We start from the raw sequence: 21,514 nt of genomic DNA, 5'->3' as shown, positions 1-21,514 counted from the left end.
CCTTGGGCCGCAACTCTTCTGCCTGAACCCTGGCTACTATACGTCCCTTAGTTGAGCAACTGGCTCCCATAATTGTGGTCCTTTTCCCACAAACACCAAAATACTCAATACAAGCCAACGGTGAAAGTTCTCCGAGCGCTTTCACCCACTATCGCCCACGTTGGCCGGTACTACCATACACTGTCGATAGCGAAGGCGATGTACCCAACTTAGGGCCCCTAATTGACCTATATTTACTGGAAGTTTTTTAGGAGTAACTTACCTTTTCCAGTAAATATCTGCCGTTGGAGTTTTTCCTGAGAGAGACCAGCGAAAACTCCCTTTATGCACTTGTACACAAATCACGCTTGCGTATGCTCTATACAGCGATAATGATACCGTGACTTTACGCAAAAGCTCGTAAAAGGGGTATCAAGTTGCGCTATGTATCGCACCCACAAACATGCGGTCCAATCGCACAGCGTATAGGTACTTGTTATCTATCCACCCTACGACCACTGGAATCTAATCACAAGCTGCAAAACCTCTGCCATATAATATCAACAAAACTATATGGGTCACCAAGTTCACAATTCACAATTTCCTACCATGCTCCTGTGTAAGTCTCCTCATTACTTACGTATTCCAAATCTAAACTAACGTGAGTCAGCCGCCTCACGCCGCCAAGCCTCCACTCACTTGGTGTACCAACGACGGGATCCCGAATTCCCGGGGTTCAATACGTTCACTCCTACTTTCACTCACTCAAATATGCTTTGTTTTTCTGTACAGAAATTTTTTCACTCGTTCTGATCGGCAGCTTTACCCCCAGGGGCAATACAATTTAAACAAAAGTCTTATACTAATCTGCTTTTGAAACCGGATAGTTATGTGCTATTGTAGCATGGCTACTGTCCCACCTTTTAACTGAACGAAACTATTGTGTAATTTGTACTTAGCGTCCGCACTCTTACACACTTTGCGTAAACACGCAACTGTGCGTGTCTTTTACGCCGCGTGCGCGGTCCTGTACTTTGTCCGAGACACGTGTACAAAACCGTGCGTCCGTAATAGAACAAATCCCACAACCTCTATAAATGTGAGCAATGCTAACTATAATCGCTCACAAGCACAACCGCTTGTTCTGTGTAACCCTTTACGACAGGGCCAGACCTGCGTGTTGTGCTTTATATTTACTTCCTTAAACACTGTTATTTCAAATTTAACTATATAGCAACAAATCTATCCGATTTCACACAGATCTAAGCAAATCTAGCAATCTAAATCTTGCCGCAACAATGTGAGAGAGTATGCAAAGTATCGATGCCCTTTGTGTACACTTTTGGCGCCCCAAAAAAATTCACAGATTTTTAAAATGCTTTTTTCCTGTTTTATGGGTTCTATCAGCACCTCTGCAGACCAGACAGAGCAGACGCAATCTAACAGCACACAAATAGGGTTTTCAGAACATCCACCGACCAGGAAAAGGTTACGTAGGATAACTTTCCACCCTTTGCTGCTAGATTAAGTCTGCTATGACCTGTTAGGCTGTGAGCATGTGAAAACCGGATCGAGGCCCCAATTGTAAACGTCGATTTACTTACAGGACTAAAAGCACTACTTTAAAAAGACATTTAATACACTTTAAATGGAGCCGCTGCTGCCGTTGTACTCAATCCTTAGCCTACGTACTTTTTACACCATTAGCGTACAAGCCCCGTACTGTGTACGTACTTTGCGTACAAACGCCGCGTTGGCCGTACAAAGTACACTCAGTGCGTACACACCCAAAGATACACCGTGAGCACTTAGCAGCTGCACGTGTGACTGAAATACACTTATAACCTTAGCAAGGAAAGGAGACACGACACCAGATTGTACTTAAAATGCCGGGTTCCGACACACCAACATATAGGGGGTAATTCCAAGTTGATCGCAGCAGGAAATTTTTTAGCAGTTGGGCAAAACCATGTGCAGTGCAGGGGGGCAGATATAACATGTGCAGAAAGAGTTAGATTTGGTTGGGTTATATTGTTTCTGTGCAGGGTAAATACTGGCTGCTTTATATTTACACTGCAATTTAGATTGCAGATTGAACTCACCACACCCAAATCTATTTCTCTCTGCACATGTAATATCTGCCTCCCCTGCAGTGCACATGGTTTTGCCCAATGCTAAAATAATTCCTGCTGCGATCAACTTGGAATTACCCCCATAATTACTGAAAGGGGGTTACAATAACAATACAATACAATAGAATAATGGCTACAATCAATGGTACATACGTGTTTGGTTTCGCCTGCGCTTCCCAGTCTGGTCCTCAGTCATCAAGGTAGATGACCTTCGGAGTCTGTGTGTGACCGGGCATGCAGCTGGCTCTTTTATACAATAGTCCAAAACCTAATACAATGGATATTGTAATCTCTTTGTCCATTGGACACAGGGATGGTCATTTACAGTACAGGAGAGGTCATAGGTCGTTTGAATAGGTGGGCAATGTCTGTTCCAGGTGCACTTGCAGGAGGTCTCCTCTGGGTTCCCGCCGTATAACAAATGTACAGTAAATACAGTTAATAGTAATATTCTGCTCCTGCGCATAACTATGCGCAGGAGCATGCGATCTTCAGCAAACCAACACCGGAATATTTCCCTTAAAATACCCTACAGCTAGATACCAAACACCACCTTATAACCTTGTTCTGTCCCCTCCTATCCTGTAAAGGTGAATCCCTTTGTTCTGTTACCATTTAAACTATTGCAACTTGCTGGTGTGGTGCAGGGAGACTATGTGTACATTGTGCACTATTTGGATTAAATATGTAATGTGTTTTTATGGCTTTCCCATGCGATCACAAACTCTACCGTAATTACCCATACCACGCGCTAATACGCAGGACCGCGGGAGCGACCATACGCAAATTGTGAATATGTGCACGCACGGCAGAATAAGTACGCGCACGGAGGCCATCTGTGTGTAGTTTGTACGTGATGTGTGTACTGCAATATTTTTCGACTTCGACAACTTGCATACTAAGGAGCCCATTTATCAAGGATCGCATATTGCATGCTATCTGGGCGGGATCTTACTGTCCAGGATCGCATTGCAATATGTGATCGTATCAGTGGTATGTATCACCCTGCACATGCACTGGCAAAGGTCCCTGCGATGTGCTGACGGGGTGATCTCTGCGCATGTACGGTCATTGGGCCTAATTCAGACCTGATCACTAGCAGCGATTTTTGCACTGCTGCGATCAGATAGTCGCCGCCTACAGGGGGAGGGTATTTTAGATGTGCAAGTGTGCGAGCGCATGTGTAGTAGAGCTGTACAAACAGATCTTGTGCAGTCTCTGCGCAGCCCAGGACTTACTCAGCCGCTGCGATCACATCAGCCTGTCTGGGACCGGAAATTACATCAGACACCCGCCCTGCAAACGTATGGACACGCCTGCATTTTTCCAGACACTCCCAGAAAATGGTCAGTTGACACCCACAAACGCCTTTTTCCTGTCAATCTCCTTCCTTGCGATCGCCCGTGTGAACGGATCCATCGCACAAACCCATCGCTGAGCGGCAATCTTTGTACCCGTGCGACGCACCTGCGCATTGCGGTGCAAACGCATGCGCAGTTTGGAACTGATCGCCCGCTGTGCGAAAACGCACAGCAGCGATCAGCTCTGAATTACCCCCATAGTGAGAACCATGCACCTGTGGAACCCTGCCGGAACTACATCCTGCTTTACATTCCCGATATTGATACTTTGGGGAGATTGGAGGGCAGGCTGCGGGCAGAAATGGAGGGATAGCGGCAGGTATCATTTCTCATCAGGGGTGTGGCTGATACAATACCTGCTGCTATCCCTCTTTCATACATTCAGGGGATTCCTAGTATTTGCGGCTAGCCCCTGAAAACACATAACCACAAATCTGATAATTGGGCACCAAACTCCTGTATACCTAATCCTGCTAACCTGTCCAGACTGCGCCTGCTAAATCCTTATATGTTGTGCCACAGTGTGCCACACTATTCTCCTGTGTACTGTACTGGGCATGATGATGTGATTCTCACTACTGCAGCCACACCCCTGATGAGAAATGATACAAGTCACACTCTCTGTTGTGTAGGGCAGGGCTATGATAACACAATTCACTTCATCCGGTCCTGCCCACCGATGCCACAAATAACCTACTACTTACACCGCACGGAAACTCTTCCAATCACTGATATCCAAGAAAAGGACAAATATAAAACCCTTTTGTAGATCTGTAGATGATAGGCGATTAGATAGATAGATAGATTAGATCAGGGGTTCTCAAACTCGGTCCTCAGGATCCCACACAGTGCATGTTTTGCAGGTAACCCAGCAGGTGCACAGGTGTATTAATTACTCACTGACACATTATAAAAGGTCCACAGGTGGAGCTAATTATTACACTTGCGATTCTGTGAGGAGACCTTGAAAACATGCACTGTGTGGGGTCCTGAGGACCGAGTTTGAGAACCTGTGGATTAGATAGATAGATAGATAGATAGATAGATAGATAGATAGATAGATAGATAGATAGATAAATAGATAGATAATATTGTGCCCTGAACAGAAGCATTTCTAGCTAGAGGTCTGTATATACGTTCATTGATATCACTGCCTTACTGTCCTGTTTTCTGGTAGACACAGCCCACAGCCTGTAGGCTGCACACAGACACACAGCCCCCTCCCACGCACTTCTCCATTCATAAAGAAATAGCATTGCGCAGTCTGTGATACACACACACACACACACATACAGCTCACCAGGACTCCAGAGAGAGAGCAACATCAACACACACAGAGGGGGAACATAGGATGGAACAGAGGAGAGATCAACAGGATTAGACAGATCAGTGTATATTCAGGAAAGATAAGTGACACAAAGACAACAGAATAGGGAAAAGAGACAACAGTCACTTAGTGAAAGTGTTATGTTTGTGCAATGATTGTTTGCGCTCAGTTGTTTGGTTTTGTGCTTGCTAGTGAGCCTCAGTGTATATAATCTGTGCATACATCACCTCAGCCTGTACTTATTGTACAAACATCTGTATTACAGCCAACAGATATATCTGCCTGAGTTTGTGCAATTAACTTTACAGAAATGCAGCTTTAGTGCGTGCAAACACAGAACTATACCCAGTGCAGCTGCATCGTATGCAAGTGGATTTGTTTGCCATTTGCTTGCGGGTGAACGGGAATATCTGTTGCATGTTACTAAAAATATAGATCATATAATTATGGAAATTTTTATGGACATACAGATTTAAAAAAAAAAAAACTGAAGTAGGAGTTTTGTTGCCTAGTTATGATATATTAATATCAACGTGAGTGTCTTGGTGTGTCACTAAGTGTGCACATAGCTGTATCGGTGACGGTGGAAAGGACTGGACCAGTACAGTACAGTGACTGCTGGACTGTGTCACAGTGTTATAATCCAGAGGTCATCTTAATGTGTCAGGATGATGGTCACTGGACTTCACATAATTCTACTTGTGGTCCTAACAGGTAAGCCTATGTTCTCTATTGTGTTGGGTGGGGATATTTTCAGTACCTGGTTGTTGTTTGTCTCCTTCAAACCCACCAACTCCCCCCCCCCCCCCCAATCCTCTGACCTCACTTTCAATTTCCTGTATGCAGACTTTGATGCTGTTGTCATGGAGACACGAAGATCTAATTTTCAGTCCATTTCTGTCTTGCACATGCATGATTATATTATTTTCAGGAATGATGTTGTATTAACATGGTATGGGGCTGTGGCTGTATAGTGGTGAGCGAACCAGGAATGTTTCACACTCTGCCAGTTGTCTCTAAACTACATCTCCCAAGATGCCGGATAGGGGAGGACGGCGGCAGATTGATAAAAGATTGGAAGAGTATCTTGCTCTACTTTAACCACTCCTGGCCTGACTTTATGCAATAGTGCATATCTTATAGCCAAGCACAAAGTTTGTATCAATTGTGGGTGTCTGTGTGGGGTTGTCAGCCAACCAGGGAATGAGTAATCTGGCATAGTAATTGGTCTTGTGTGAAGCCTGAAGCACACGCTGCAGTATCCGACTCAAGACTATTGATAGCACCTGGAACTGGACAGATAACATTGTCAATAGTCAATCACATAAATGTATTAGAGTACAGAAGAGGGGATTTGAATAGCAAATAAAACCACGATCTGGAATCATATACCGTATTTAAAAAAATTGTATCTTAGCGAGTTGAGTAATATACACTGCTGCTGTGTGTACTGTACCTGTGCTGTGTGTACATGTCATGGTGTAGTAGTGTGTGAGAGGAGACTGGTACTGCTGCTGTCTGTACTGTACCTGTGCTGTGTGTACATGTCATGGTGTAGTAGTGTGTGAGGAGAGACTGGCACTGCTGCTGTCTGTACTGTACCTGTGCTGTGTATACATGTCATGGTGTAGTAGTGTGTGAGGGGAGACTGGCACTGCTGCTGTCTGTACTGTACCTGTGCTGTGTATACATGTCATGGTATAGTAGTGTGTGAGGGGAGACTGGCACTGCTGCTGTCTGTACTGTACCTGTGCTGTGTATACATGTCATGGTGTAGTAGTGTGTGAGGGGAGACTGGCACTGCTGCTGTCTGTACTGTACCTGTGCTGTGTATACATGTCATGCTGTAGTAGTGTGTGAGGGGGAGACTGGCACTGCTGCTGTCTGTACTGTACCTGTGCTGTGTGTACATGTCATGCTGTAGTAGTGTGTGAGGGGAGACTGGCACTGCTGCTGTCTGTACTGTACCTGTGCTGTGTGTACATGTCATGGTGTAGTAGTGTGTGAGAGGAGTCTGGCACTACTGATGTCTGTACTGTACCTGTGCTGTGTGTACATGACATGGTGCAGTAGTGTGTGAGGGGAGACTGGCACTGCTGCTGTCTGTACTGTACCTGTGCTGTGTGTACATGTCATGGTGTAGTAGTGTGTGAGAGGAGTCTGGCACTACTGATGTCTGTACTGTACCTGTGCTGTGTGTACATGACATGGTGCAGTAGTGTGTGAGGGGAGACTGGCACTGCTGCTGTCTGTACTGTACCTGTGCTGTGTGTACATGTCATGGTGTAGTAGTGTGTGAGAGGAGTCTGGCACTACTGATGTCTGTACTGTACCTGTGCTGTGTGTACATGACATGGTGCAGTAGTGTGTGAGAGGAGACTGGCACTGCTGCTGTGTGTACTGTACCTGTGCTGTGTATACATGTCATGGTGTAGTAGTGTGTGAGAGGAGACTGGCACTGCTGCTGTGTGTACTGTACCTGTGCTGTGTATACATGTCATGGTGTAGTAGTGTGTGAGGAGGAGACTGGTACTGCTGCTGTGTGTACTGTACCTGTGCTGTGTGTACATGTCATGGTGTAGTAGTGTGTGAGGAGGAGGAGACTGGCACTGCTGCTGTGTGTACTGTACCTGTGCTGTGTGTACATGTCATGGTGTAGTAGTGTGTGAGGGGAGACTGGCACTGCTGCTGTCTGTACTGTACCTGTGCTGTGTGTACATGTCATGGTGTAGTAGTGTGTGAGAGGAGACTGGCACTGCTGCTGTCTGTACTGTACCTGTGCTGTGTATACGTGTCATGGTATAGTAGTGTGTGAGGAGACTGGCACTGCTGCTGTCTGTACTGTACCTGTGCTGTGTATACGTGTCATGGTATAGTAGTGTGTGAGGAGACTGGCACTGCTGCTGTCTGTACTGTACCTGTGCTGTGTATACATGTCATGGTGTAGCAGTGTGTGAGGAGGAGACTGGCACTGCTGCTGTCTGTACTGTACCTGTGCTGTGTATACATGTCATGGTGTAGTAGTGTGTGAGGGGAGACTGGCACTGCTGCTGTCTGTACTGTACCTGTGCTGTGTATACATGTCATAATGTAGTAGTGTGTGAGGAGGAGACTGGCACTGCTGCTGTGTGTACTGTACCTGTGCTGTGTGTACATGTCATGGTGTAGTAGTGTGTGAGAGGAGACTGGCGCTGCTGCTGTCTGTACTGTACCTGTGCTGTGTATACATGTCATGGTGTAGTAGTGTGTGAGAGGAGACTGGCACTGCTGCTGTCTGTACTGTACCTGTGCTGTGTATACATGTCATGGTGTAGTAGTGTGTGAGAGGAGACTGGCACTGCTGCTGTCTGTACTGTACCTGTGCTGTGTATACATGTCATGGTGTAGTAGTGTGTGAGGAGGAGACTGGCACTGCTGCTGTCTGTACTGTACCTGTGCTGTGTATACATGTCATGGTGTAGTGGTGTGTGAGGAGGAGACTGGCACTGCTGCTGTCTGTACTGTACCTGTGCTGTGTGTACATGTCATGGTGTAGTAGTGTGTGAGAGGAGACTGGCGCTGCTGCTGTCTGTACTGTACCTGTGCTGTGTATACATGTCATGGTGTAGTACTGTGTGAGAGGAGACTAGCACTGCTGCTGTCTGTACTGTACCTGTGCTGTGTATACATGTCATGGTGTAGTAGTGTGTGAGAGGAGACTGGCACTGCTGCTGTCTGTACTGTACCTGTGCTGTGTATACATGACATGGTGTAGTAGTGTGTGAGAGGAGACTGGCACTGCTGCTGTGTGTACTGTACCTGTGCTGTGTGTACATGTCATGGTGTAGTAGTGTGTGAGAGGAGACTGGTACTGCTGCTGTCTGTACTGTACCTGTGCTGTGTATACATGACATGGTGTAGTAGTGTGTGAGAGGAGACTGGCACTGCTGCTGTCTGTACTGTACCTGTGCTGTGTATACATGACATGGTGTAGTAGTGTGTGAGAGGAGACTGGCACTGCTGCTGTCTGTACTGTACCTGTGCTGTGTATACATGTCATGGTGTAGTAGTGTGTGAGGGGAGACTGGCACTGCTGCTGTCTGTACTGTACCTGTGCTGTGTGTACATGTCATGGTGTAGTAGTGTGTGAGGAGGAGACTGGCACTGCTGCTGTGTGTACTGTACCTGTGCTGTGTATACATGTCATGGTGTAGTAGTGTGTGAGGAGGAGACTGGCACTGCTGCTGTGTGTACTGTACCTGTGCTGTGTATACATGTCATGGTGTTGTAGTGTGTGAGGGGAGACTGGCAGTGCTGCTGTCTGTACTGTACCTGTGCTGTGTATACATGTCATGGTGTAGTAGTGTGTGAGGGGAGACTGGCACTGCTGCTGTCTGTACTGTACCTATGCTGTGTATACATGTCATGGTGTAGTAGTGTGTGAGGAGGAGACTGGCACTGCTGCTGTCTGTACTGTACCTGTGCTGTGTGTACATGTCATGGTGTAGTAGTGTGTGAGGGGGAGACTGGTACTGCTGCTGTCTGTACTGTACCTGTGCTGTGTATACATGTCATGGTGTAGTAGTGTGTGAGAGGAGACTGGCACTGCTGCTGTCTGTACTGTACCTGTGCTGTGTGTACATGTCATGGTGTAGTAGTGTGTGAGAGGAGACTGGTACTGCTGCTGTCTGTACTGTACCTGTGCTGTGTATACATATCATGGTGTAGTAGTGTGTGAGAGGAGACTGGTACTGCTGCTGTCTGTACTGTACCTGTGCTGTGTATACATGTCATGGTGTAGTAGTGTGTGAGAGGAGACTGGCACTGCTGCTGTCTGTACTGTACCTGTGCTGTGTGTACATGTCAGGGTGTAGTAGTGTGTGAGGGGAGACTGGCACTGCTGATGTCTGTACTGTACCTGTGCTGTGTATACATGTCATGGTGTAGTAGTGTGTGAGAGGAGACTGGCACTGCTGCTGTCTGTACTGTACCTGTGCTGTGTATACATGTCATGGTGTAGTAGTGTGTGAGGAGGAGACTGGCACTGCTGCTGTCTGTACTGTACCTGTGCTGTGTACATGTCATGGTGTAGTAGTGTGTGAGAGGAGACTGGCACTGCTGCTGTCTGTACTGTACCTGTGCTGTGTGTACATGTCATGGTGTAGTAGTGTGTGAGGGGGAGACTGGCACTGCTGCTGTCTGTACTGTACCTGTGCTGTGTATACATGTCATGGTGTAGTAGTGTGTGAGAGGAGACTGGCACTGCTGCTGTCTGTACTGTACCTGTGCTGTGTGTACATGTCAGGGTGTAGTAGTGTGTGAGGGGAGACTGGCACTGCTGCTGTCTGTACTGTACCTGTGCTGTGTATACATGTCATGGTGTAGTAGTGTGTGAGAGGAGACTGGCACTGCTGCTGTCTGTACTGTACCTGTGCTGTGTATACATGTCATGGTGTAGTAGTGTGTGAGAGGAGACTGGCACTGCTGCTGTCTGTACTGTACCTGTGCTATGTATACATGTCATGGTGTAGTAGTGTGTGAGGGGAGACTGGCACTGCTGCTGTCTGTACTGTACCTATGCTGTGTATACATGTCATGGTGTAGTAGTGTGTGAGGAGGAGACTGGCACTGCTGCTGTCTGTACTGTACCTGTGCTGTGTGTACATGTCATGGTGTAGTAGTGTGTGAGAGGAGACTGGCACTGCTGCTGTCTGTACTGTACCTGTGCTGTGTGTACATGTCAGGGTGTAGTAGTGTGTGAGGGGAGACTGGCACTGCTGCTGTCTGTACTGTACCTGTGCTGTGTATACATGTCATGGTGTAGTAGTGTGTGAGAGGAGACTGGCACTGCTGCTGTCTGTACTGTACCTGTGCTGTGTATACATGTCATGGTGTAGTAGTGTGTGAGAGGAGACTGGCACTGCTGCTGTCTGTACTGTACCTGTGCTGTGTATACATGTCATGGTGTAGTAGTGTGTGAGGAGACTGGCACTGCTGCTGTCTGTACTGTACCTGTGCTGTGTATACATGTCATGGTGTAGTAGTGTGTGAGGGGAGACTGGCACTGCTGCTGTGTGTACTGTACCTGTGCTGTGTATACATGTCATGGTGTAGTAGTGTGTGAGGAGGAGACTGGCACTGCTGCTGTCTGTACTGTACCTGTGCTGTGTATACATGTCATGGTGTAGTAGTGTGTGTGAGGGGAGACTGGCACTGCTGCTGTCTGTACTGTACCTGTGCTGTGTGTACATGTCATGGTGTAGTAGTGTGTGAGAGGAGACTGGCACTGCTGCTGTGTGTACTGTACGTGTGCTGTGTATACATGTCATGGTGTAGTAGTGTGTGAGAGGAGACTGGCACTGCTGCTGCTGTCTGTACTGTACCTGTGCTGTGTGTACATGTCATGGTGTAGTAGTGTGTGTGAGGGGAGACTGGCACTGCTGCTGTCTGTACTGTACCTGTGCTGTGTGTACATGTCATGGTGTAGTAGTGTGTGAGAGGAGACTGGCACTGCTGCTGTGTGTACTGTACGTGTGCTGTGTATACATGTCATGGTGAAGTAGTGTGTGAGAGGAGACTGGCACTGCTGCTGTCTGTACTGTACCTGTGCTGTGTGTACATGTCATGGTGTAGTAGTGTGTGAGGAGGAGACTGGCACTGCTGCTGTCTGTACTGTACCTGTGCTGTGTATACATGTCATGGTGTAGTAGTGTGTGAGGGGAGACTGGCACTGCTGCTGTCTGTACTGTACCTGTGCTGTGTGTACATGTCATGGTGTAGTAGTGTGTGTGAGGGGAGACTGGCACTGCTGCTGTCTGTACTGTACCTGTGCTGTGTGTACATGTCATGGTGTAGTAGTGTGTGAGAGGAGACTGGCACTGCTGCTGTCTGTACTGTACCTGTGCTGTGTATACATGTCATGGTGTAGTAGTGTGTGAGGAGGAGACTGGCACTGCTGCTGTCTGTACTGTACCTGTGCTGTGTATACATGTCATGGTGTAGTAGTGTGTGTGAGGAGACTGGCACTGCTGCTGTGTGTACTGTACCTGTGCTGTGTGTACATGTCATGGTGTAGTAGTGTGTGAGGGGAGACTGGCACTGCTGCTGTCTGTACTGTACCTGTGCTGTGTGTACATGTCATGGTGTAGTAGTGTGTGAGGAGGAAACTGGCACTGCTGCTGTGTGTACTGTACCTGTGCTGTGTATACATGTCATGGTGTAGTAGTGTGTGAGAGGAGAGTGGCACTGCTGCTGTCTGTACTGTACCTGTGCTGTGTGTACATGTCATGGTGTAGTAGTGTGTGAGAGGAGACTGGCACTGCTGCTGTCTGTACTGTACCTGTGCTGTGTGTACATGTCATGGTGTAGTAGTGTGTGAGGGGAGAATGGCACTGATGCTGTCTGTACTGTACCTGTGCTGTGTATACATGTCATGGTGTAGTAGTGTGTGAGAGGAGACTGGCACTGCTGCTGTCTGTACTGTACCTGTGCTGTGTATACATGTCATGGTGTAGTAGTGTGTGAGAGGAGACTGACACTGCTGCTGTCTGTACTGTACCTGTGCTGTGTATGCATGTCATGGTGTAGTAGTGTGTGAGAGGAGAGTGGCACTGCTGCTGTCTGTACTGTACCTGTGCTGTGTGTACATGTCATGGTGTAGTAGTGTGTGAGAGGAGACTGGCACTGCTGCTGTCTGTACTGTACCTGTGCTGTGTGTACATGTCATGGTGTAGTAGTGTGTGAGGGGAGAATGGCACTGATGCTGTCTGTACTGTACCTGTGCTGTGTATACATGTCATGGTGTAGTAGTGTGTGAGAGGAGACTGGCACTGCTGCTGTCTGTACTGTACCTGTGCTGTGTATACATGTCATGGTGTAGTAGTGTGTGAGGGGAGACTGGCACTGCTGCTGTCTGTACTGTACCTGTGCTGTGTATACATGTCATGGTGTAGTAGTGTGTGAGGAGGAGACTGGCACTGCTGCTGTCTGTACTGTACCTGTGCTGTGTGTACATGTCATGGTGTAGTAGTGTGAGGAGGAGACTGGCACTGCTGCTGTCTGTACTGTACCTGTGCTGTGTATACATGTCATGGTGTAGTAGTGTGTGAGGGGAGACTGGCACTGCTGCTGTGTGTACTGTACCTGTGCTGTGTATACATGTCATGGTGTAGTAGTGTGTGAGAGGAGACTGGCACTGCTGCTGTGTGTACTGTACCTGTGCTGTGTATACATGTCATGGTGTAGTAGTGTGTGAGGGGAGAATGGCACTGATGCTGTCTGTACTGTACCTGTGCTGTGTATACATGTCATGGTGTAGTAGTGTGTGAGAGGAGACTGGCACTGCTGCTGTCTGTACTGTACCTGTGCTGTGTATACATGTCATGGTGTAGTAGTGTGTGAGGGGAGACTGGCACTGCTGCTGTCTGTACTGTACCTGTGCTGTGTATACATGTCATGGTGTAGTAGTGTGTGAGGAGGAGACTGGCACTGCTGCTGTCTGTACTGTACCTGTGCTGTGTGTACATGTCATGGTGTAGTAGTGTGAGGAGGAGACTGGCACTGCTGCTGTCTGTACTGTACCTGTGCTGTGTATACATGTCATGGTGTAGTAGTGTGTGAGGGGAGACTGGCACTGCTGCTGTGTGTACTGTACCTGTGCTGTGTATACATGTCATGGTGTAGTAGTGTGTGAGAGGAGACTGGCACTGCTGCTGTCTGTACTGTACCTGTGCTGTGTATACATGTCATGGTGTAGTAGTGTGTGAGGGGGAGACTGGCACTGCTGCTGTCTGTACTGTACCTGTGCTGTGTATACATGTCATGGTGTAGTAGTGTGTGAGAGGAGACTGGCACTGCTGCTGTGTGTACTGTACCTGTGCTGTGTGTACATGTCATGGTGTAGTACTGTGTGAAGAGGAGACTGGCACTGCTGCTGTCTGTACTGTACCTGTGCTGTCTATACATGTCATGGTGTAGTAGTGTGTGAGGGGAGACTGGCACTGCTGCTGTGTGTACTGTACCTGTGCTGTGTATACATGTCATGGTGTAGTAGTGTGTGAGAGGAGACTGGCACTGCTGCTGTCTGTACTGTACCTGTGCTGTGTATACAGGTCATGGTGTAGTAGTGTGTGAGGGGAGACTGGCACTGCTGCTGTGTGTACTGTACCTGTGCTGTGTATACATGTCATGGTGTAGCAGTGTGTGAGAGGAGACTGGCACTGCTGCTGTCTGTACTGTACCTGTGCTGTGTGTACATGTCATGGTGTAGTAGTGTGTGAGAGGAGACTGGCACTGCTGCTGTCTGTACTGTACCTGTGCTGTGTGTACATGTCATGGTATAGTAGTGTGTGAGAGGAGACTGGCACTGCTGCTGTCTGTACTGTACCTGTGCTGTGTATACAGGTCATGGTGTATTAGTGTGTGAGGGGAGACTGACACTGCTGCTGTCTGTACTGTACCTGTGCTGTGTGTACATGTCATGGTGTAGTAGTGTGTGAGGGGAGACTGACACTGCTGCTGTCTGTACTGTACCTGTGCTGTGTATACATGTCATGGTGTAGTAGTGTGTGAGGAGGAGACTGGCACTGCTGCTGTCTGTACTGTACCTGTGCTGTGTGTACATGTCATGGTGTAGTAGTGTGTGAGAGGAGACTGGCACTGCTGCTGTCTGTACTGTACCTGTGCTGTGTGTACATGTCATGGTGTAGTAGTGTGTGAGGAGGAGACTGGCGCTGCTGTCTGTACTGTACCTGTGCTGTGTGTACATGTCATGGTGTAGTAGTGTGTGAGGAGACTGGCACTGCTGCTGTCTGTACTGTACCTGTGCTGTGTATACATGTCATGGTGTAGTAGTGTGTGAGGAGGAGACTGGCACTGCTGCTGTCTGTACTGTACCTGTGCTGTGTGTACATGTCATGGTGTAGTAGTGTGTGAGGAGGAGACTGGCACTGCTGCTGTCTGTACTGTACCTGTGCTGTGTGTACATGTCATGGTGTAGTAGTGTGTGAGGGGAGACTGACACTGCTGCTGTCTGTACTGTACCTGTGCTATGTATACATGTCATGGTGTAGTAGTGTGTGAGGAGGAGACTGGCACTGCTGCTGTCTGTACTGTACCTGTGCTGTGTGTACATGTCATGGTGTAGTAGTGTGTGAGGAGGAGACTGGCACTGCTGCTGTCTGTACTGTACCTGTGCTGTGTGTACATGTCATGGTGTAGTAGTGTGTGAGGAGGAGACTGGCACTGCTGCTGTCTGTACTGTACCTGTGCTGTGTATACATGTCATGGTGTAGTAGTGTGTGAGGAGGAGACTGGCACTGGTGCTGTCTGTACTGTACCTGTGCTGTGTGTACATGTCATGGTGTAGTAGTGTGTGAGGAGGAGACTGGCACTGCTGCTGTCTGTACTGTACCTGTGCTGTGTATACATGTCATGGTGTAGTAGTGTGTGAGGGGAGACTGGCACTGCTGCTGCTGCTGTCTGTACTGTACCTGTGCTGTGTATACATGTCATGGTGTAGTAGTGTGTGAGGGGAGACTGGCACTGCTGCTGTCTGTACTGTACCTGTGCTGTGTGTACATGTCATGGTGTAGTAGTGTGTGAGGAGGAGACTGGCGCTGCTGCTGTCTGTACTGTACCTGTGCTGTGTATACATGTCATGGTGTAGTAGTGTGTGAGAGGAGACTGGCACTGCTGCTGTCTGTACTGTACCTGTGCTGTGTATACATGTCATGGTGTAGTAGTGTGTGAGGGGATACTGGCAGTGCTGCTGTCTGTACTGTACCTGTGCTGTGTATACATGTCATGGTGTAGTAGTGTGTGAGGGGAGACTGGCACTGCTGCTGCTGTCTGTACTGTACCTGTGCTGTGTATACATGTCATGGTGTAGTAGTGTGTGAGGTGGAGACTGGCACTGCTGCTGTCTGTACTGTACCTGTGCTGTGTATACATGTCATGGTGTAGTAGTGTGTGAGGGGGAGACTGGCACTGCTGCTGTCTGTACTGTACCTGTGCTGTGTATACATGTCATGGTGTAGTAGTGTGTGAGGGGAGACTGGCACTGCTGCTTCTGTCTGTACTGTACCTGTGCTGTGTATACATGTCATGGTGTAGTAGTGTGTGAGGGGAGACTGGCACTGCTGCTGCTGTCTGTACTGTACCTGTGCTGTGTGTACATGTCATGGTGTAGTAGTGTGTGAGGAGGAGACTGGCACTGCTGCTGTCTGTACTGTACCTGTGCTGTGTATACATGTCATGGTGTAGTAGTGTGTGAGGAGGAGACTGGCACTGCTGCTGTCTGTACTGTACCTGTGCTGTGTATACATGTCATGGTGTAGTAGTGTGTGAGAGGAGACTGGCACTGCTGCTGTCTGTACTGTACCTGTGCTGTGTATACAGGTCATGGTGTAGTAGTGTGTGAGGGGAGACTGACACTGCTGCTGTCTGTACTGTACCTGTGCTGTGTGTACATGTCATGGTGTAGTAGTGTGTGAGGGGAGAATGACACTGATGCTGTCTGTACTGTACCTGTGCTGTGTATACATGTCATGGTGTAGTAGTGTGTGAGAGGAGACTGGCACTGCTGCTGTCTGTACTGTACCTGTGCTGTGTATACATGTCATGGTGTAGTAGTGTGTGAGGGGAGACTGGCACTGCTGCTGTGTGTACTGTACCTGTGCTGTGTGTACATGTCATGGTATAGTAGTGTGTGAGAGGAGACTGGCACTGCTGCTGTCTGTACTGTACCTGTGCTGTGTATACAGGTCATGGTGTAGTAGTGTGTGAGGGGAGACTGACACTGCTGCTGTCTGTACTGTACCTGTGCTGTGTGTACATGTCATGGTGTAGTAGTGTGTGAGGGGAGACTGACACTGCTGCTGTCTGTACTGTACCTGTGCTGTGTATACATGTCATGGTGTAGTAGTGTGTGAGGAGGAGACTGGCACTGCTGCTGTCTGTACTGTACCTGTGCTGTGTGTACATGTCATGGTGTAGTAGTGTGTGAGAGGAGACTGGCACTGCTGCTGTCTGTACTGTACCTGTGCTGTGTGTACATGTCATGGTGTAGTAGTGTGTGAGGAGGAGACTGGCGCTGCTGTCTGTACTGTACCTGTGCTGTGTGTACATGTCATGGTGTAGTAGTGTGTGAGGAGACTGGCACTGCTGCTGTCTGTACTGTACCTGTGCTGTGTATACATGTCATGGTGTAGTAGTGTGTGAGGAGGAGACTGGCACTGCTGCTGTCTGTACTGTACCTGTGCTGTGTGTACATGTCATGGTGTAGTAGTGTGTGAGGAGGAGACTGGCACTGCTGCTGTCTGTACTGTACCTGTGCTGTGTGTACATGTCATGGTGTAGTAGTGTGTGAGGGGAGACTGACACTGCTGCTGTCTGTACTGTACCTGTGCTATGTATACATGTCATGGTGTAGTAGTGTGTGAGGAGGAGACTGGCACTGCTGCTGTCTGTACTGTACCTGTGCTGTGTGTACATGTCATGGTGTAGTAGTGTGTGAGGAGGAGACTGGCACTGCTGCTGTCTGTACTGTACCTGTGCTGTGTGTACATGTCATGGTGTAGTAGTGTGTGAGGAGGAGACTGGCACTGCTGCTGTCTGTACTGTACCTGTGCTGTGTATACATGTCATGGTGTAGTAGTGTGTGAGGAGGAGACTGGCACTGGTGCTGTCTGTACTGTACCTGTGCTGTGTGTACATGTCATGGTGTAGTAGTGTGTGAGGAGGAGACTGGCACTGCTGCTGTCTGTACTGTACCTGTGCTGTGTATACATGTCATGGTGTAGTAGTGTGTGAGGGGAGACTGGCACTGCTGCTGCTGTCTGTACTGTACCTGTGCTGTGTATACATGTCATGGTGTAGTAGTGTGTGAGGGGAGACTGGCACTGCTGCTGTCTGTACTGTACCTGTGCTGTGTGTACATGTCATGGTGTAGTAGTGTGTGAGGAGGAGACTGGCGCTGCTGCTGTCTGTACTGTACCTGTACTGTGTATACATGTCATAGTGTAGTAGTGTGTGAGGGGAGACTGGCACTGCTGCTGTCTGTACTGTACCTGTGCTGTGTATACATGTCATGGTGTAGTAGTGTGTGAGGGGAGACTGGCACTGCTGCTGTCTGTACTGTACCTGTGCTGTGTATACATGTCATGGTGTAGTAGTGTGTGAGAGGAGACTGGCACTGCTGCTGTCTGTACTGTACCTGTGCTGTGTATACATGTCATGGTGTAGTAGTGTGTGAGGGGATACTGGCAGTGCTGCTGTCTGTACTGTACCTGTGCTGTGTATACATGTCATGGTGTAGTAGTGTGTGAGGGGAGACTGGCACTGCTGCTGCTGTCTGTACTGTACCTGTGCTGTGTATACATGTCATGGTGTAGTAGTGTGTGAGGTGGAGACTGGCACTGCTGCTGTCTGTACTGTACCTGTGCTGTGTATACATGTCATGGTGTAGTAGTGTGTGAGGGGGAGACTGGCACTGCTGCTGTCTGTACTGTACCTGTGCTGTGTATACATGTCATGGTGTAGTAGTGTGTGAGGGGAGACTGGCACTGCTGCTTCTGTCTGTACTGTACCTGTGCTGTGTATACATGTCATGGTGTAGTAGTGTGTGAGGGGAGACTGGCACTGCTGCTGCTGTCTGTACTGTACCTGTGCTGTGTGTACATGTCATGGTGTAGTAGTGTGTGAGGAGGAGACTGGCACTGCTGCTGTCTGTACTGTACCTGTGCTGTGTATACATGTCATGGTGTAGTAGTGTGTGAGGAGGAGACTGGCACTGCTGCTGTCTGTACTGTACCTGTGCTGTGTATACATGTCATGGTGTAGTAGTGTGTGAGAGGAGACTGGCACTGCTGCTGTCTGTACTGTACCTGTGCTGTGTATACATGTCATGGTGTATTAGTGTGTGTGGGGAGACTGGCACTGCTGCTGTCTGTATTGTACCTGTGCTGTGTTTACATGTCATGGTGTAGTAGTGTGTGAGGTGAGACTGGCACTGCTGCTGTCTGTACTGTACCTGTGCTGTGTATACATGTCATGTTGTAGTAGTGTGTGAGAGAAGACTGGCACTGCTGCTGTCTGTACTGTACCTGTGCTGTGTGTACATGTCATGGTGTAGTAGTGTGTGAGGGGAGACTGGCACTGCTGCTGTCTGTACTGTACCTGTGCTGTGTATACATGTCATGGTGTAGTAGTGTGTGAGGGGAGATTGGCACTGCTGCTGTCTGTACTGTACCTGTGCTGTGTATACATGTCATGGTGTAGTAGTGTGTGAGGGGAGACTGGCACTGCTGCTGTCTGTACTGTACCTGTGCTGTGTACATGTCATGGTGTAGTAGTGTGTGAGGAGGAGACTGGCACTGCTGCTGTCTGTACTGTACCTGTGCTGTGTGTACATGTCATGGTGTAGTAGTGTGTGAGGGGAGACTGGCACTGCTGCTGTCTGTACTGTACCTGTGCTGTGTATACATGTCATGGTGTAGTAGTGTGTGAGGGGAGACTGGCACTGCTGCTATCTGTACTGTACCTGTGCTGTGTATACATGTCATGGTGTAGTAGTGTGTGAGGGGAGACTGGCACTGCTGCTGCTGCTGTCTGTACTGTACCTGTGCTGTGTATACATGTCATGGTGTAGTAGTGTGTGAGGGGAGACTGGCACTGCTGCTGCTGCTGTCTGTACTGTACCTGTGCTGTGTATACATGTCATGGTGTAGTAGTGTGTGAGGGGAGACTGGCACTGCTGCTGTCTGTACTGTACCTGTGCTGTGTATACATGTCATGGTGTAGTAGTGTGTGAGGAGACTGGCACTGCTGCTGTCTGTACTGTACATGTGCTGTGTATACATGTCATGGTGTAGTAGTGTGTGAGGGGAGACTGGCACTGCTGCTGTCTGTACTGTACCTGTGCTGTGTGTACATGTCATGGTGTAGTAGTGTGTGAGGAGGAGACTGGCACTGCTGCTGTCTGTACTGTACCTGTGCTGTGTATACATGTCATGTTGTAGTAGTGTGTGAGAGGAGACTGGCACTGCTGCTGTCTGTACTGTACCTGTGCTGTGTGTACATGTCATGGTGTAGTAGTGTGTGAGGGGAGACTGGCACTGCTGCTGTCTGTACTGTACCTGTGCTGTGTACATGTCATGGTGTAGTAGTGTGTGAGGAGGAGACTGGCACTGCTGCTGTCTGTACTGTACCTGTGCTGTGTGTACATGTCATGTTGTAGTAGTGTGTGAGGGGAGAATGGCACTGCTGCTGTCTGTACTGTACCTGTGCTGTGTATACATGTCATGGTGTAGTAGTGTGTGAGGAGGAGACTGGCACTGCTGCTGTCTGTACTGTACCTGTGCTGTGTGTACATGTCATGGTGTAGTAGTGTGTGAGGAGGAGACTGGCACTGCTGCTGTCTGTACTGTACCTGTGCTGTGTATACATGTCATGGTGTAGTAGTGTGTGAGGGGAGACTGGCACCGCTGCTGTCTATACTGTACCTGTGCTGTGTGTACATGTCATGGTGTAGTAGTGTGTGAGGAGGAGACTGGCACTGCTGCTGTCTGTACTGTACCTGTGCTGTGTATACATGTCATGGTGTAGTAGTGTGTGAGTGGAGACTGGCACTGCTGCTGCCTGTACTGTACCTGTGCTGTGTATACATGTCATGGTGTAGTAGTGTGTTAGAGGAGACTGGCACTGCTGCTGTCTGTACTGTACCTGTGCTGTGTGTACATGTCATGGTGTAGTAGTGTGTGAGAGGAGACTGGCACTGCTGCTGTCTGTACTGTACCTGTGCTGTGTATACATGTCATGGTGTAGTAGTGTGTGAGGAGACTGGCACTGCTGCTGTCTGTACTGTACCTGTGCTGTGTACACATGTCATGGTGTAGTAGTGTGTGAGGAGGAGACTGGCACTGCTGCTGTATGTACTGTACCTGTGCTGTGTATACATGTCATGGAGTAGTAGTGTGTGAGAGGAGACTGGCACTGCTGCTGTCTGTACTGTGCCTGTGCTGTGTATACATGTCATGGTGTAGTAGTGTGTGAGGGGAGACTGGCACTGCTGCTGTCTGTACTGTACCTGTGCTGTGTATACATGTCATGGTGTAATAATGTGTGAGGAGGAGACTGGTACTGCTGCTGTCTGTACTGTACTGTACTTGTGCTGTGTATACATGTCATGGTGTAGTAGTGTGTGGAGGAGACTGGCACTGCTGCTGTCTGTACTGTACCTGTGCTGTGTATACATGTCATTATGTAGTAATGTGTGAGAGGAGACTGGCACTGCTGCTGTGTGTACTGTACCTGTGCTGTGTGTACATGTCATGGTGTAGTAGTGTGTGAGGAGACTTGTACTGCTGCTGTGTGTACTGTACCTGTGCTGTGTGTACATGTCATGGTGTAGTAGTGTGTGAGAGGAGACTGGCACTGCTGCTGTCTGTACTGTACCTGTGCTGTGTATACATGTCAAAGTGTAGTAGTGTGTGAGGGGAGACTGGCACTGCTGCTGTCTATACTGTACCTGTGCTGTGTGTACATGTCATGGTGTAGTAGTGTGTGAGGAGGAGACTGGCACTGCTGCTGTCTGTACTGTACCTGTGCTGTGTATACATGTCATGGTGTAGTAGTGTGTGAGTGGAGACTGGCACTGCTGCTGTCTGTACTGTACCTGTGCTTTGTATACATGTCATGGTGTAGTAGTGTGTGAGGGGAGACTGGCACTGCTGCTGTCT

General features: G+C 48.5%; 1 protein-coding gene across 2 annotated transcripts in view; it reads left to right on the top strand.

The window, feature by feature from the left end:
• The window catches only part of LOC134949462 (neural proliferation differentiation and control protein 1-like), a 173,985-nt gene that overhangs the window by 64,526 nt on the left and 87,945 nt on the right, over positions 1-21,514 (top strand). Inside the window, exon 1 of one of the 2 annotated variants that reach the window (XM_063938040.1) lies at positions 4,706-5,513. The exons of the other annotated variant lie outside the window; for it this stretch is intronic. Within the exon in view, the coding sequence (XP_063794110.1) occupies positions 5,468-5,513 (46 nt within the window). The 5' untranslated portion in view covers positions 4,706-5,467. Of the gene's footprint in view, positions 1-4,705; positions 5,514-21,514 lie in introns of those variants that run through there. 2 annotated transcript variants of the gene reach the window in all.

This window comes from Pseudophryne corroboree, chromosome 8 (genome assembly GCF_028390025.1).
Source record: "Pseudophryne corroboree isolate aPseCor3 chromosome 8, aPseCor3.hap2, whole genome shotgun sequence".
In the NCBI taxonomy this organism is placed as follows: domain Eukaryota; kingdom Metazoa; phylum Chordata; class Amphibia; order Anura; family Myobatrachidae; genus Pseudophryne; species Pseudophryne corroboree.
The sequence above is the reverse complement of the archived record's forward strand: the minus strand, read 5'-3'. Positions and strand labels throughout refer to the sequence as shown.